The 17,732-nt window shown below is 39.4% G+C and overlaps 1 protein-coding gene across 4 annotated transcripts in view; it reads right to left on the bottom strand.

Moving 5' to 3' along the window:
* Nucleotides 1-17,732, bottom strand: part of LOC127411045 (interphotoreceptor matrix proteoglycan 1-like) — a 36,645-nt gene that overhangs the window by 6,908 nt on the left and 12,005 nt on the right. For 2 of the 4 annotated variants that reach the window (XM_051646376.1, XM_051646379.1), the window contains exons 6-14: nucleotides 17,639-17,682; nucleotides 17,398-17,547; nucleotides 16,983-17,041; nucleotides 13,492-13,673; nucleotides 13,052-13,411; nucleotides 11,591-12,441; nucleotides 11,092-11,181; nucleotides 3,941-4,160; nucleotides 3,107-3,317 (exon numbers count right to left, since the gene is read on the bottom strand). In XM_051646376.1, the coding sequence (XP_051502336.1) occupies nucleotides 3,107-3,317; nucleotides 3,941-4,160; nucleotides 11,092-11,181; nucleotides 11,591-12,441; nucleotides 13,052-13,411; nucleotides 13,492-13,673; nucleotides 16,983-17,041; nucleotides 17,398-17,547; nucleotides 17,639-17,682 (2,167 nt within the window). The remainder of the gene's footprint in view (nucleotides 1-3,106; nucleotides 3,318-3,940; nucleotides 4,161-11,091; nucleotides 11,182-11,590; nucleotides 12,442-13,051; nucleotides 13,412-13,491; nucleotides 13,674-16,982; nucleotides 17,042-17,397; nucleotides 17,548-17,638; nucleotides 17,683-17,732) is intronic. The other 2 variants (XM_051646377.1, XM_051646378.1) reach the window with 2 other exon arrangements.

The raw sequence follows: 17,732 nt of genomic DNA, 5'->3' as shown, positions 1-17,732 counted from the left end.
CATGGAAACAATCAGGGTTTCCATGGAAACGCTGATTCTGCATGCCAACGGCACCTGAAACACATGAGGGCAAAACGTAAATAGGGAACGATGATGCCATGGTCCACGTCAGACAAAAACTCAACCTGACAATTTGACAGGACCGTGACATCATCGGAAAGCACACGGCGGTAACTCGCACACGCCGGTCACTAACAACCGGACCTGTGCACTCACACAAAGAAGGTACACAAAACACGAGATAGGACGATAATGCTACAGTCCAGTCAGATAGAAACCCAACCTGATAAGGTGACAGGACCGTGACAAAGCTAGAAACAACTAAGTTACCTCGGCACAAATTGACAATCGTGAGTCGCCACGTACTAAAGTAATTTCACCAGCATTGTTGAGCACGGCCCTTATAAAAATCAAGAGTTCATGGCAAAAAATATTCACATGCAAATGAGTTGCGGCAAATTGTCCATTGTTGCCAAAGATTTGCCGGAGGTTCACCACTACCGGTGAAGAGTTGCAAACTTCTGGCAAACATTTGCGATGAATCAAAAGCTCATTTGCATGTGAAAATAACGAGCTGCAAATTTGCATCTAGTTTAGATTTTTTTGCAAGGGGCTTGAGTACAGTTAGCTAACCGTGCTGAGAATTCAGGGCCGAGAGCTGTTTATAATCGTGCGGAACCATGCTCAAGTGAAAATGCTACTGTAACCATTTAGTACCGCACTCAGAACCGTTCGGCCCGATGGTGGAAAAGCGGCTTTTGACTTCATGCCTCATTCTATGAAATCAGTAAAAGAAGCTATTTTAACCACTCGATGTAGATTGAAAGTAATATATACTGTATGCAGTACATAGTGTGTAATTTGTCATGTTTACATTCTGCATTCATAGCGCTAACATGCTATACACAGTCATAGAGCTGTTCTGCCAACGTCAATTTGTAAGTGAAAATGGAAGGCTAATTCGCCATGGGTTTCCTCAGGAATTTGCTATGGGTTTTTATAATAGTTTTTTCAATTTATGAGGAAAATATGGTCTGTGGTAAACATTACTTGAGGATAATTTTACGTTTTGTTCAACAACTTAAACACAGTCATACCTCAAACGTGATTTTTGAAGCCGCTGTGTTAAAAAAATAAATAAAAATACAGTATGTTGCTAAAGAGTTGGTATAGATAAGGACAACAAATACCACTAGCATGTGAGTGAACGTGCCTGACGAAATGGAAAACCATAGTAGTTATTATGTAGCAACTTGTTAGCAACTTACTTCTTTAAAAAACATGATGGCTTCAGAATTCCTGTTTGGGGTATGACCGTGTAATTTATGTTGTAGAACAAAACGTCCAAGTATCTTCAAGTAATGTTTACCACATTTTACTCAATCCAAAACTGCCATTCTAAAAACCCATGAGGAAAATCCTGAGGAAACCCATTGCTCGAAAATGATAATTCTATTCAGTTTTTTTGGAACCTGAACAGCACTATATCAGAGACTAGCAGAGATGTGCCACTTCTATTTAAATGAATGGGAGAAATTGGAACACCCAACCAAGATGCTCTAGCACCCAATGGATGTAGAAAGGAAGTCCCGCCTTACAGTTAAAAGAGCCAATCACCTTTTAGATACAGACATCGCCTGTCAATCAATGCATGCGCATTAGCAATACATGCGTGTTTTAGCGTAATCTGAGGTAAAGAAGCACAATTTATGATTCCAATATTATCAAATATTATTTCTGATTTGAAATATGTTCTTTGATCGTAATCTTGACCAACCGTTTTTGAGATTTCGGTGTCCCCCCATTCAAGTAGATAGGAGCTGCACTGGCATGACTGGAAATAGTCTCCCAGGAGCGTTCCAAAGATGGCCGACAGTAGACTGACTTGCTAGAAAGACTGACTATATGCACTGCTTTACCCTCTGTTATTGTAATTTATGATGACACTGATACTACTGCAAAGATGGGTGTATAAAAGAGTGTTAATATGCAGAATACAGGCAAAAAATGATAAGAGACATATCTCACTTTGTGTAGATGCACGAATGGCTTTCAGCTGCAGACGGCACATGAGTGAACAGCACATCAAACAGCAGAGTGATTGTGAGTACTGTATTTGAGTAGATTTGGTTCCTTTTATAGACTAAAAAAAAAAAAAAATCACATGACATGTTCTTGGAAAATGTTTATGCAAATGTACAGATGTACCAGCTCGGCAACTCTGCACAACAGAGTGTCTGTGTTGACTGATCTTGACTGACTGGCAAAATGGGAACGTGGGGCAAATGTCTTCCTCAAAGTAGGTGGAGCTCCAGGACACACCCACTGATGACTTGGACCAGTGGTAGGATGAAGGTGTTTAGCAACTGGTAGAAAGTTTTCCTGAGCGTTTGCGCTGGTGAGCTATTTCGAACCACCGAAACTAACTCAAAAACACCTTCGTTTTGGCCAGATTTGGTTTGAAATGGTGTCACACACGCTCATTCTATGATTTTGCTTGAAGTATACCGGGGCCTTTAGGGTACTTACACACTAGAGAAAGTTCTAATGAGATATAAACATATAATTAGTTTGATTTATTTATTAATTATAGAATTCCCATTGGTCACTGAATGCTAACATTGTTGAGAAGTTGAAATTTTAAAGGAACGTCACTTTCGCAAACCCTTGTGTTTTTCATAAACACCCTGGCGATGCATCATCCCCACTGCAATCAGTATATTCTCTGTTGCAGCATTAACTTATATTAAATTTTTTCTATGTAAACATTGGTTAGTCCAATGTATTTGGACATTGCGCCTCATCTAGCTTTTTCAGTGCCTCACGCAGGAGTGCAGTGTAAGGTAAAAAAAAGAAAGACGGCTTTTAAAAAGTGAGTCTAGAGACACCTGCTTTCCATATACTTTGGTTTTTCGCATACAACGTCTTGTGCACAGTCTTGCTCCTTTGAATGCCTTGCACTGTGTCTAACTTTTTGTAGTCCAAGAATGGGTTCGGTCTGACTGGCCCTTTAGAATAGCAGTAGCTTTAGAGTACATAGTTACACACTCTGAAATCCCCAAAAAATCCACTTTCTCTAAAACATACAGAGGTGAAATTAACATACCTGCAGGTAGCTCCATGTCCGGGTATGATCTCACACAGGCCTCCATTCAGACAGTATTCCGGCTGTAGGTCACAGATGCTCATGCAGGGAAGGCCATCCATTGTACTATAGCCTGGATCACAGAGACACTCTGGCTCTGTGGTTAGCGTGTTGACCACACAGCGAGAGAACTCGTTGCATGCCAAAAACTTACACGGATCACCATGATCTGCTGGCAAAGACAATGAGGGCTAATTGGTACTTACGTTCAGACAGACAAAGATGATTAGAGACTTAACACAGGTGTGCTGATCCCTTTACATGAATGTGGATGCCTTTGTTTACTCTTCTTAATTATCAGATTTTCCTTCCAAGACATTGGCTGTCCTTCACTACCGAGAAGACCAGCTTAGAAATTATGTGCTGGACCAAGCTGGTTTATGCTGGTTCATGTTGTTTACCAGCAAGAAACGCTCATCAACCAGCTTGGTCTTTTTTGATAAAACTTAAAGGAAAAGTTCACCCAAAAATGTTATCATCATTTGCTCACCCACCTGTTGTATGACTTTCATTCTTCTGTTGAACAAAAAGGAGATGTTGGGCACAGTCATCATTCTCTTTCATTATATGCAAAAAATATCCAATGAAAGTGATCAATAACTGAGGCTAACATCTCCTTTTGTGTTCCACAGTAGAATGAAAGTCATACGGGTTTGAAACAATATGAGGGGGAGTTTTATGGTGAACTATCTCTCTAGGAAGCCTGATGGATACACCAAAATACTATGTTGCCTACCAGCATCCAAAACAACATATGGTGGCGACCTGCAATGCTTGTCTTTTCAAAAGGGATACCTGCTTCCACATCCACTGACTGGGAGTCGATTTCCATGTCCAGTCTCTTAGACGCAGCATTGCAGAAGTCCTCAAGTATGCAGTGTACCGTTTCCGTAGCATTGTATGGAACCGGTTTGGCTAATTTCATCTTGCTATTGACAACCACACTACCATTCTTGAAGTTCAGAATTTCCAGCTCCTTAAATCCAGTCAGGTTGGACTGTAGATATGGCAGGAGCTGAGGAAAAAGAAATATAAAAATAAAATGAGAGATGTTTTTTTATTTTTATCATACTTGACTTGTGAAGACTGGTTAATTGTGCATAAATGTAATGCAGCTCTGATGCAAAACTTTTTGAATTGTCAAATCAAAAGCAATTGCTGCTTCAGTTCTGAGAATGAAAGATTTTGCCTGGTGTCTGTCTCTCATCCTATGACAAAATGCTAAAATCTTTTCAATGCTCATTTCACTCGGCATCAGGAGGACCAGTTACAGATAAAGATGGTTGTTTAGGAGAAATAGGTCATAGCAGCTCAGTAATCCATCTGTGCTTAAAATTTTAAGTGTCTGATTACACCAGTCACACAAAAGATGGAGGGCTCCATGATGTCATATATACGCATAAAGACTAAATAGCATTTGGAAAAAAAATCTCAAATATGAGATTAGAAATATGAATTTTAAACTAAAGTTGTAATGCAATTATATATATATATATATATATATATATATATATATATATATATATATATATATATATACAGGTGCATCTCAATAAATTAGAATGTCGTGGAAAAGTTCATTTATTTCAGTAATTCAACTCAAGTTGTGAAACTCGTGTATTAAATAAATTCAGTGCACACAGACTGAAGTAGTTTAAGTCTTTGGTTCTTTTAATTGTGATGATTTTGGCTCACATTTAACAAAAACCCACCAATTCACTATCTCAAAAAATTAGAATACATCATAAGACCAATAAAAAAAAACATTTTTAGTGAATTGTTGGCCTTCTGGAAAGTATGTTCATTTACTGTATATGTACTCAACACTTGGTAGGGGCTCCTTTTGCTTTAATTACTGCCTCAATTCAGCGTGGCATGGAGGTGATCAGTTTGTGGCACTGCTGAGGTGGTATGGAAGCCCAGGTTTCTTTGACAGTGGCCTTCAGCTCATCTGCATTTTTTGGTCTCTTGTTTCTCATTTTCCTCTTGACAATACCCCATAGATTCTCTATGGGGTTCAGGTCTGGTGAGTTTGCTGGCCAGTCAAGCACACCAACACCATGGTCATTTAACCAACTTTTGGTGCTTTTGGCAGTGTGGGCAGGTGCCAAATCCTGCTGGAAAATGAAATCAGCATCTTTAAAAAGCTGGTCAGCAGAAGGAAGCATGAAGTGCTCCAAAATTTCTTGGTAAACGGGTGCAGTGACTTTGGTTTTCAAAAAACACAATGGACCAACACCAGCAGATGACATTGCACCCCAAATCATCACAGACTGTGGAAACTTAACACTGGACTTCAAGCTACTTGGGCTATGAGCTTCTCCACCCTTCTTCCAGACTCTAGGACCTTGGTTTCCAAATGAAATACAAAACTTGCTCTCATCTGAAAAGAGGACTTTGGACCACTGGGCAACAGTCCAGTTCTTCTTCTCCTTAGCCCAGGTAAGACGCCTCTGACGTTGTCTGTGGTTCAGGAGTGGCTTAACAAGAGGAATACAACAACTGTAGCCAAATTCCTTGACATGTCTGTGTGTGGTGGCTCTTGATGCCTTGACCCCAGCCTCAGTCCATTCCTTGTGAAGTTCACCCAAATTCTTGAATCGATTTTGCTTGACAATCCTCATAAGGCTGCGGTTCTCTCGGTTGGTTGTGAATCTTTTTCTTCCACACTTTTTCCTTCCACTCAACTTTCTGTTAACATGCTTGGATACAGCACTCTGTGAACAGCCAGCATCTTTGGCAATGAATGTTTGTGGCTTACCCTCCTTGTGAAGGGTGTCAGTGATTGTCTTCTGGACAACTGTCAGATCAGCAGTCTTCCCCATGATTGTGTAGCCTAGTGAACCAAACTGAGAGACCATTTTGAAGGCTCAGGAAACCTTTGCAGGTGTTTTGAGTTGATTAGCTGATTGGCATGTCACTATATTCTAATTTTCTGAGATAGTGAATTGGTGGGTTTTTGTTAAATGTGAGCCAAAATCATAACAATTAAAATAACCAAAGACTTAAACTACTTCAGTCTGTGTGCACTGAATTTATTTAATACACGAGTTTCACAATTTGAGTTGAATTACTGAAATAAATGAACTTTTCCACGACATTCTAATTTATTGAGATGCACCTGTATATATATATATATATATATATATATATATATATATATATATATATATATATATATATATATATATATATATATTTATTTATTTGTATTTATTTTTCTTCTCCCCAATTTGGAATGCCCAATTCCCAATGCGCTCTAAGTTCTCGTGTTGGCGTAGTGACTCGCCTCAATCCGGGTGGTGGAGGACGAATCCTAGTTGCCTCCGTGTCTGAGACCGTCAATCCGCACACCTTATTATGTGGCCTGTTGAGCGCGTTACCGCGGAGACATAGGCTTCATGTGTGGAGGCTTCACGCTATTCTCCGCGGCATCCACACACAACTCACCCCACACCCCTCCGAGAGCGAGAACCACATTATAGCAACCATGAGGAGGTTACCCCATGTGACTCTACCCTCCCTAGCAACCGGGCCAATTTGGTTGCTTAGGAGACCTGGCTGGAGTCACTCAGCATGCCCTGGATTTGAACTCGTGACTCCAGGGGTGGTAGTCAGCGTCTTTACTGGCTGAGTAATGCAGTTATATTAATCAGATCACTTCGAAAAATAATCTCATGCCTCTCCACAGCAAGTAGAATTATTTGAAAAATAATTCATGTCCATAGCACAAATTGTGCAGAACATTAAAACATAGGCCTAGGAGTTTGTTAAAATCACAATATGTTTTTAGCAAGTCATTCGGCGGACATCTTTGGAATGCTCCCGGGCAGCTATTTTTCTATGTAAACAAGCAGCATACAAGTGTAGCTCCTATCTATTTGAATGGGGAAAGACCGAAATCTTCAAAACAGTTGGTCAAGATTACGATCAAAAAATATACACTGCCTGGCCAAAAAACATTTTACTGTTTGGATTTAAAGCAGCGTTATGGTCTGGGGTTGCTTCAGTTGTTCAGGTCTAGGCTCAGCAACGTTGTGCGGCAGTCAGCTGACCAGGTTATCCCATCAATGGATTTTTTCTTCCCTTGACGGCACAGGCATATTCCAGGATGACAATGCCAATATTCATTTGGCTCAAATTGTGAAAGAATGGTTCAGGGAGCATGGGGAATCATTTTCACACATGAATTGGCCACCACAGAGTCCTAACCTTAACCCCATTGAAAGTCTTTGGGATGTGCTGGAGAAGACTTCTCGGTCAAAAATTAATGCAACTCTGGATGGAAATAAATGTTGTAACGTTGCATAAGGTTGTCGAAACAATGCCACGATAAATGCATGCCATAATCAAAGCTAAAGGCGGTCCAATGAAACATTAGAGTGTGCAATTTTTTTATTTGGCCAGGCAGTGTATTTCAAATAATCAGTAAATCTGACAACACTGGTATCATAAATTGTGCTTCTTTACCTCAGATTATGCAAAAAAAAAAAAAAAAAAAAAAAAAAAATTTCCCAGCTTGTTTAGCTAATGCACATGCGCGTTCTCGAGTTGATTGACAGGCGATATCTGTATCTAAAAGGTGATTGGCTCTTTTACCTGTAAGGCGGGACTTCTTTTCTAGACCCGTTGACTGTTGGGCGTTCCAATTTCTCCCATTCATTTTAATAGAAGTGGCCTGTCCCTGCTAAGTAGTCTCTGGCAATAGTTCCTTTAGGGGGCATACACACACTACATGTTTTTGTCAGTCTGTGCTTTTTTTTTTTAAAGATTGTTCTTCGATGTAAAGATTGTCTTTGTATGGAAGCTATTTTCCGCCACATATAATTTTTTTTTTTCATGCTTTGGTAAGTCATAATTATGAGATGCAAATTTTATTAATGACATTCAAAGTCATAATTATTAGATTTAAAGTCTTAGTTTTGTGATAAGAAGTAATAATTATGAGAAACTAAGTCACCATTAAGAGATTAAAACTAAAGTGATAATTATACTGTTTAATTGTGTTTTTAGAGATAGAATATCATATAATCAGATTAAAAATCTTTGAATTTAATAATTATGACTTTTTATACAATAAATATGACTTAGTGTCTCATAATTATCCAAATAAAGCAACATATTTTTTTTTCATGTGACAGAAACAGACTTCCATATATTTGACTGTTGCATGTCTGCCTGGTTTTTCAGCATTTTGTGGAGAGGCCCTGCACTTTTAAGATGTTAAAATAACTTCAAAGTTTTAAGAGGTGTCTTGAGAAACCTGAATTCTGTCTAACTTTTTTTAAGCACAAGAAAGAATTCGGTCTGAACTGCACCTTAGCAAGCACAACTATATATTTATAAAACATGTCACAGTAAAGAGATGAAGCATCTAATTGATGAATGAATGAAGCATCTATAATTTTTATGTTAGTGCACAGCATCATTAAAACCACATATACATTCAGTAAGGTGAATTTCTGAATTGCTTGCCGATTCACATGACGTTGGACAGAGAATGCTAGAGAGCAACAAGGCGTAATAAATTGGGTCAAAGGGCATCTCTAGCACTTTTTAAATAAATACAAATATGAGAAGAAGCACAGATACTATACAGTAGAGGCTTGGGATGATATTAACTAAGCAGATCCTTGCTAGTACACGTAATCTGTATTAGTAGGTAGAGCTGATCTGCCAGTCACGATCAACCTCTCACCTCTCGGCTGAGTGCCAGGGCAGAGCAGGTGTTACTGTTACCCACAGCACTTGTACTGACTCTCAATCAGTGTTACTGTCTAGCTGATGTCAGTGTTGTGACCTTTGATTGCCACCACAAGACAGAAGGACACTATCATGTACAGTAGCAGTCACTTCCAAATAGGAAAATAAATGCTAAATGCAACTAATTATTGTTTTTTGTTTTTTTGTTAACACAGTATATGAAACAAATGGCTTCTTCAATGTCATCCATAATAGTTTAGGATTAAATTAATGCTGATTTTTAGAAATAAAATAATTTACACATAATGATGGTCAGTTAAGCTCAAGCTTTTCCTGTACACTTAATATTATCATATTTTAATAAAGTTAGCATACTTTGCATTAATAAAAATATTCTTGTTCTCCATGACCAATCAAGATGGTTGCTACACAAACCAGTAGAGACAGGGGTAATCAAGGACCCTACAAGGTTGAGAGGCTGAATTCAATGCAAACCTTGCAAAATATTGCAGCCACCTCTACAAAAGCTTCCGAAACATTGAATTATAAACATGCAAAATTGATGTGTTTGGTGGAAAATCAATGTTCTTTTTTCAGAATGTTGAAGAACATAACAGTTTCCGAATTATTCTTTAAAAGCCCATTTATGAATCCATTTCACTTAGGTACTTACCAGACTGGCTTCTGACCAGATTTTTGTTTCTGTGAGGTTTCATTGTTCTGTTGTTCATGTCAGGATATCTAACTGAATACTATAGTTTGGTAACCACTTAATTTTGGAAATTGTGTTTTTGTCTCTTGAAATTCACACTTTATATTTCAAAACAATTTAAACATGAATTATTTATCTTAAATGTATTTATAGAACAGAACATTTAAATGCTGTAAATTGTACAATAGTCCCTTTAACCTTTTAGAACTGTGTAAAGGAAATTATGAAAATAATAAATCTAGTTTGACACACATAAGATCTGCCAATTATTTTAGACTTTAAGACACAAAAGTAACAAAACATGCCTCTTACAGAGTCAGCAACATAGAAATTCTTCAAACCTCAAACTATATTCATTAACCTCTAATTTAGACAATTCTAGGCCCACTATTTTATGGTGGTTTACTGTTAATAAAAATATACCTGCACTGTGTTTATCCAGTGAGCTAGCATCTTACAAGAGATTGCATTCACCCAGAACCATACACAAACAAGCCACAAAAGCAATTCAGTGTATTGCTTTTATTGCAAATGATTCATTGAGCTGTTAATAAAGTCTTCACTGATGTTGCATTCTAACAAATAACATTGTTAGACTGATTGCATTCCAGGATACGTTTTTCACTGAAGAACAATACCAAGCAATTTGGCTAGCTAACAAACAAAAGCAGTTTAGAGAAACAATAGTAGAAAATTCCCTGAGAGATTCTTTTTGACATCATCTGTGTATTTTGGCTTTTTTAAATGCAGAATCCCAGTACTGACATTATTACTCTTTGTTGTACACAAATGCATAATGAGTGTGTTTACATGCACACCAATACATTCATAAATACTTAACTTAATTCATAACTTATCTTCATTCATAAATAATTAAGCTTAATAATAAAAACCTGACAGCTCAAGAAAACTGCGATAACATGAGTCTTGATATCATCAGGTTATTCTCTGCTTTTGACGCTATAACATAAAGATGCATGCTCACAACTTTTGTGCACATTGAAATAGCCGGTAAGAATGCCATAAAAGAGTTTTCATGCTAAGCGAAATTGAGGTTGGCACAAATCTATGTGTGCCAATCGATTTTTGTCCTTTCCCCAATAAAGGAAAATGTTTACAGTGTTTACATGGCCACACACGTTGTCTGTTTATTAGGTATGACTGATGTAAGATTGTACATGTAAACATGCTCCATTTTAGCATTTGATATGTATGGTTTAGCCAAAAATGCACAAGTTCAACGTGCATATTTTTGTGTCTACTGAGATCCTGAGAAACCAAAAAAGTACAGAGCAATAAGGCAACATGCACTCAAGAAAGGCAACAAAAAGGAAAGAAAGAAAGAAAGTAACAATAAGCAACATTTCAGGTTGGACAGATAAGACATTGGTGAGTGCAAGTGGTTAGCTTTGGTTAATGCTGGTTAGAGAACTCACTGAGTAGACAGTTATGAAAAATGATTAGAAAAAGTGTGGAATTTAGTGCAAAAAAAGATTAATCATGCTTTTTAAAAACTCTGATGGAGATGTACCGGTATTGAGGCTAATATCCTCTGTTCTCTTTCAGTCTGTGGACTAGAGGACTCAGGGTTTGGCGAGTCACTTGGTTCAAAGAATTGTCTCTAGTTGAAAAAACAAACAAACAGTTTTACAAGATAAAACTCGAACTACTTTTGAATCGCCATACAGGGTTCCATTTCTGTACATTTTTATGTGGGTTTTCTGTCTAAAACCTAGATAACACGGTTCAGAACTTTAAAAAAACTAACAAAGAAAAGAAAATGGAGTGCAATTCACTTTCTGCCTGTCAGTCACCCAAAATGAAATGCTGTATAGAAAATGTCTATGAAATTTTGAACAATACAGTTCTTGCATCTCATCCGTCAATTCCCTGCAGACAGATGATAATGTTTATATATTAATTTTTCCTTGCACTCACTATGACACACAAAAAATGTACAGCTAACAATAAAGCGAGGATAAAAAGACATGTAGCAAGAGAAAGTCAAAGGCAAGTGGTTGTTTACCTACCAGTTCGAGAAACGTGTTTTCCAGCGATTTGTACTCGGGAGAGCTCTTGTTGAAAAGATCCTCTGAAAACATCATATTAGTCACACGTAAGCTAAAAAACACCACTAACTCTTTGGCCTGGTTAGAAGCCATCATTGAAGAAGCCGTAACATGGCCTAGAGGAGTAGCTGAGGATTGTGGGTGCTCATCTATTTCTGAGGGTAATCCACTCCCAAAGTCCTCAGTGTCTTCGTCAGACTGTTCTAAGTCCTCTTTTATGTCAGTGTCATTATCTGTAATACCTTCACGTTCTGGAGGTGAAGAAGTCCAGAGCGGCTGTCCCTCTTCATCCAGGAAACTGTCAGAGGTCATGTGTGAAATGGGGCCTGCAGTGGGCGTTAACCCTGAGGGAATTGCTGCAGGGACAATTGGATCTGTAGTGGGTGAAGGTGACCCCTTAGGATGGAGTGTCTCTACAGTGTCAGGTACAAATTGAGACTCAACATGGTCAATGGGGTCAATTGTGATGGGCGACTCTGGGCTTTCAATTGGACTAGTAGGGTGTGAAGACAGACCTTCGGTAAGAGTCTCTAAAAGTTCAGCGTGGCCAATTGAGTCATCTTCTTGAAAGATAACTTTTCGAGGTCGCTCAGTCAGGGTTAGGGATGCCACGATTGATGATGTTGCCTCTGCTGGATAGGTCCCTGGTGTCATATCAAAATCCATTTCTGGCTGAGTTGAAGTAGATTCTTTTGCTACTTCAAAAGAATCCAAGTCTAGTGAGGCAGCTGTGGCAACAGTTTCATTTCCAACATCCTCTTGGACTTCAGACGTCTTTGATGGGTAATCCACTGTAGTGGTTCTTGGAGATCCTTGAATACAAAAGAACCAGTTTCAGAGAGTGTCTTTGCAAATGCATCTAATTTCAAATTAATTATTTCATTTTTAAGGCCTGTTCACAAACAAGTTTTTGCATCCATCTGTGCTGATTTTCCATTGTTTTTCTATCTAAACATCAGTGCTTTCCAATCCTCATCCTGGAGTTCACTCAACACTGCACATTTTAGACGTCTCTCTTATTTGATAGCCAATTTACATCATGAAGTCTCTACTAATGAGCTGATTAATTGTATGTGTAGTGTTGTGTAATTTTGGGGATATTCCAGGACTAGGATTGAGAAAAACTGTGATAGATGGATGTCTTTGACCATTGCGCAATTTACTGCTTTTTTTTCCTAGCAGCTCGTGAATGAGCACCACATTTTTTAGATGCCGTGTCAAGGTACAAGAACTTTTAAAACATGACTCAAGACATGTGCGCTCTGTTCTGTTCATTGTGCTGCATCTAGCTTTTATTAATGCAGTAACGCATTTTGTGGGTTAGGCTGTCTGCCCTTAGGCTATCTAACTTGTGTGTCTACCTGTGGAAGCGGATGTGCTTATACGGTGACTCACTACTCACTAAAACTTTGAAAGTTTTACCTCCAGTCACTAAAGTGTCTTCAGTTATTAGTCTTTCCTCCTTTGAATCCTCAAGGTAGGAGCTTGTGATTAGCTCTGTGGCTGGCTGCTCTGTTATTGCAGCCAGTTTGGTCACAGGGGACGATATATCAAGTACCACCTCCTGTGTAACAGTCCTTTCTGTCCACTCACCCAACCCTACTTTAGTTCTATCAGGGCCTAGATCTCCAGAAGAGATGCCAGTACTCCCAGAAGAATTTATAGTCTCCTCGGAGGTGACTTCTGTGGACTGTGTACTAATTTCCCCAGGTAAAAATCCTGTTTCTTCTGTTTCCTGAGTACTTGATCTTGTGTTCTCCTGCTCCTCTGCTGTTGGAGAGTCTGTACAGGATGAATCAGATATGGTTAAATATTTGTAGTCCACGAAGGGCCCTTATATTGACTGTATTGATTTTGTGTACCTGGCTCGAAAGTAAGGGAAAGCTCATCCACAGGTAGAGATGTATCCTCGCTTAGTGCCTTGGTCACCATGCCCTTTAGAACTCCCTCCATGCCAGATTCATCAGCTGACAATGTGTCCCCTGTAGCCCTCACTCCATCAGTCTCAAACACCACAGCATACCGTGCTGTTGCACCTCCAGCTCTGCTCAGTGTTATGAGGGGAATTATAAGAGCTGTGACATGGAGCAGTTGGAATGCTCACAGTGAGGATGAATTCAGGTAAATTGTGCCACTTTTTGACATTGAGTGGTGTATTTTCACTTGGTCACTTCATTCCTTTTTACTGATCGGATAGCTCTTACATCATGTAAAGACAAAGTGTAAATGCCCCCAAAGACACATTCAAGATCGATAGTGATATAAGATGCGATCGGTCAGTGTAAATGCTTCTGGTTATTCTGGTTATCCTCCGAAATAGAACGTCTTGGTTACATGGAACGGAACCCTAGTTCCCTGAGTGGGAACGAGACGTTGCATATTTGCTATGGGACACCGTCTGAGTGTCACATGGTCTGAAGCCCTTATACAATCACGGCAATTTATTTATGCCACAGTGTTTTGTGTACACTTGTGCTTGATAAACATCGAATTCTGTTATGCATGTCTCAAAACCTTTGGTCATGGAGACAGAGGCTGAATTCAATCAGGCAATTATAAAAAGCGGTCACTCTGAATGTATTTACAGCAAAGCACGCCAGATAAACCATCTTCCCTAGCATAGAATGTGGAAGAATGTGCGAATATGGAGGGAATTGAGAGCAAGCAGATTTGCCACAACGGCCCCAGAATTCTTTATGCGGGGACAACGTGTGGTGCTTATGTTCACTGTGTGTTTTGTGTACACTTGTGCTTGATGAACATAAAATTCAGTTAAGCATGTCTCGAGAGCCTTGGTCATGGAGACAGAGGCTGTATTCGGGAAGCATTTAAAAAAAAAATTTCGTTCCCATGCAGAGGGGGAAAACTGAATCATATTTTGGTTGTCAGATGTTCAAGGTGTGTACAACAGCGAACTCACCCCGATACTGACCGAAGGGAAAACAGGAGAGAAATGGATACGTTTATATCGTCCAATTTCATTCACTGAATGGGGCTCATCCTTCGTTACACAGCAAACCCATCAGGCTTGTGTGTAGACCTATTTTTATTGTACATTGAGTTATATTACGCGTGCCCTGAGACCCTAGGTCATGGAGGCAGAAGCAAAATTCAAACTGAAAATATTCAATGCTCGTTCGGCAGCATAAATTACAGGCGAAATTGATCAAAATTGGTGTACTGAAAAATGGGTTAGACACTAAACCGGTCCAGGCATATAATGGGGGAACAACGTGTACTAGCCGGATATTGCTAAACACCCTCGTGAACAAAAGCATTGCCCTGACCAACTCATTCCCCATTGCAAGCCTTGAGGGGAATGAGGGAAAGACCAAATGGAGCCAATATTAACTCAAAGGCATTCCTTAATGCAATACGTTTAGTTGGACTGCAAAACCATTGTGTGTAGATCGTACAGCTGACTAAAAAGAGCGACATTCCTACCGCCACCGAAAAATCAAGCAGAGATAGCAGTGAGCATCTCTTGTCTCACTAGAATGCCCCCGTGGTCCACGAACAGGTGAAAGAAAAAACATGTTAAAATACCTCGCATCTCCTGATAAAATCCTGAAAGAATAATGGCACTGACAAAGGACTCTGCGCATTGATTCGCCATCACTCCATTAGGGAATATTCTCTTATTCCAGCCCCCTCGTTCTGCGGCCGGGCTCACTGGTCCATGCATGATCCCCTCCGCCATGAGCAGTTCGCTTCGAACTGGGAGGGGAGAGAGAGAAAGGCAGAGGTGCTCCTCCATTGCCTTATTCATATGCATTCTCCCAGAACGACACAGAAAAAGACAATAGGGACAAAATGCCCAATTTTTTCCCTTCCAACGACGAATTCTCTCATACAGCGTTTTTTAATGGTGACTGCTCACAACACGCATGGTATCTCTTTTACATGCTTTGTTCGTCAGAAAATGGCCGCCGAGCTAGGCCTCAGAGCATGTCTGATGAGACTCGCACTTTCGCTCAGGGGTAGGGCGACAAACAAGAGGAAGAATCCGATTTCCGTTCGCACTCCAATCCTCTCAGACACAAAGTTGAAATCCCAATAGGCTCCCACACATGGAGCTCCAAATCTGGAGGCTATAGAACTGGAACAAGTGGGGATAACACCTCGTGGTAAGAAATTGCGAGCCTCGAAAAAGTGCCACTGTCCTCGTCGGCCCGTGACGTAGCTCCCTAGGGGCGTTGCTTAAGCACCATCAGCCAATAAATTGGTGTGATTGAATAAGGGCTTCAGACCATGTGACACTCAGACGGTGTCCCATAGCGAATACGCAGTTGGAGTTCCTACGAAAGGGAACTATGTTTGCACGCAGAAGAGCAAGCAATCATTGATTAGACACAAGTGCGAGCAATCATCGATAATACACATGAATGGAGACTGAGCCTCTCCAACTTAAAACAAATTATCTATAAGATAATCAATAAATCATATTTCGCTGTCTTGCATTAGCATCATTATGGAAGTGAAATCTATAATTGCAGAAACTGTTGGTTTGGAATAATAGATCGGATTTATATTCATTTTATGGAGAAAAACTTATGTGGCCGAGTGTGAATGTGGAATGTGCATTCCCAAATCGGATATTAATATGATCGATCAAGACACATGGAGTGACTAGATCAGGGTGCACACTGTGCCGTTTGTGCGGCCCTTTATAATTGTTGCTTGTCAGACTGTATTCAAGTTTATGATTTATGATTCAAGTGAGATAAAAACCAAGGTACACTGTGTGACTGTGTCAGATTGTACAATTCACATCATAGCCAAGACTTTGGTCCCAGTCATCCTAATTGACAGCGCTGACTGGGTGTTACACCATCAGGCGATCGTAAGAGCAGTCATACTTCGTAACTGTGATGGAAAATTTCTGACAATGCCAGAACTTTACCGGAGGATAAGGCAATTAATCATCCATCAGTGAACATGTCACACTAAGCAATCAAAGTCAAAGTGTCAATCGAAGTGGCCAACACTGTAGTGTAATCCTGCCTTAAGTGTAAATAGGTGCTTAGATGACTATCAGAAAGTGGCCCAATTTAACTAAATTCACCCTGCCTGTGGCTATCCTAATTATCTTAATTTCCCCAAAAGATTCCCTCTCATTAAGCAGTATGTTGTTTTGTTGTGTATATAATACAGATAAAAGTAACAGTAAAACAGAACATAATGGTATAGTAATTGTAACACGGGTGTTGTGAATGCAAATTAGTAAAGCATTTCTTCAAGTAGTTACCTGGAGCTGCCCCTGTGAAAAAGAATTACCCAACCAAAAATACAATTTTCAAGTTCAATGGAGTGTAATGTGTGGGTGAATCCCACAGTTCTAGCTTCAACTCACCGAAATCCCAACTCTCGAATCTCTTTAAACCCAGGAAGTTTGTTGAAAACATGCTGCATCTGCAAAAGTGTGTATGGAAATTGATGTTCTGGGCATATTTGTAACACATTCTGTACAGTGAGGTTCTGAAAATATAAATCCATAATTACATAATTAAATAAGCTATTTACTATAGATTGTCAGACATGCTATTGTACCATGCTGTGAATCATGTGCCATGGCTCTTGTCTTATTTTAACAAATCCAATGCCAGTTTTGAAATGACCCAATTCTTGTTTGGCTTTGCTTTTTACTGTAAGCTACATTCAAACTCGCCTAATAATCTTGTCTTTGACAATTCAGTAAACATAATCTGTCAGAGTAATGGCTAAGACTAAGTGTTGGATAAAGAAATGTAATTTTTATTTTCCCTAACCTGCTCATGGAGACTACGAGTGATGTCTTCATATTGAGGGCTTCCTGGATCACTCAGAATTTTACTGTAGCTGGGGTCTACTACTGTCACGCTGAACTCCACAATGTGCTCTGCCACCCTCTGAGGGACAACATCTGGTGCCCCAGTTTCCTATCAGATCAGAGAATAGTCAATTTATTTGTTTTTAACTTTATCAGTATGTTAAATGCATATTCTAAAAAGCATGAGAGAGTAGCCGTACTCTGTCAGACTCCATGATGAAAAGCTCAGCAGGACTCTTTGAACCTGAAGTATAAAAGGCTAACAATCACTAACGTTTTATAAGATCAACCAAT

This window comes from Myxocyprinus asiaticus, chromosome 20 (genome assembly GCF_019703515.2).
Source record: "Myxocyprinus asiaticus isolate MX2 ecotype Aquarium Trade chromosome 20, UBuf_Myxa_2, whole genome shotgun sequence".
In the NCBI taxonomy this organism is placed as follows: Eukaryota; Metazoa; Chordata; class Actinopteri; order Cypriniformes; family Catostomidae; genus Myxocyprinus; species Myxocyprinus asiaticus.
Note: the sequence above shows the minus strand (reverse complement) of the source record. Positions and strands in the feature narration are given on the sequence as shown.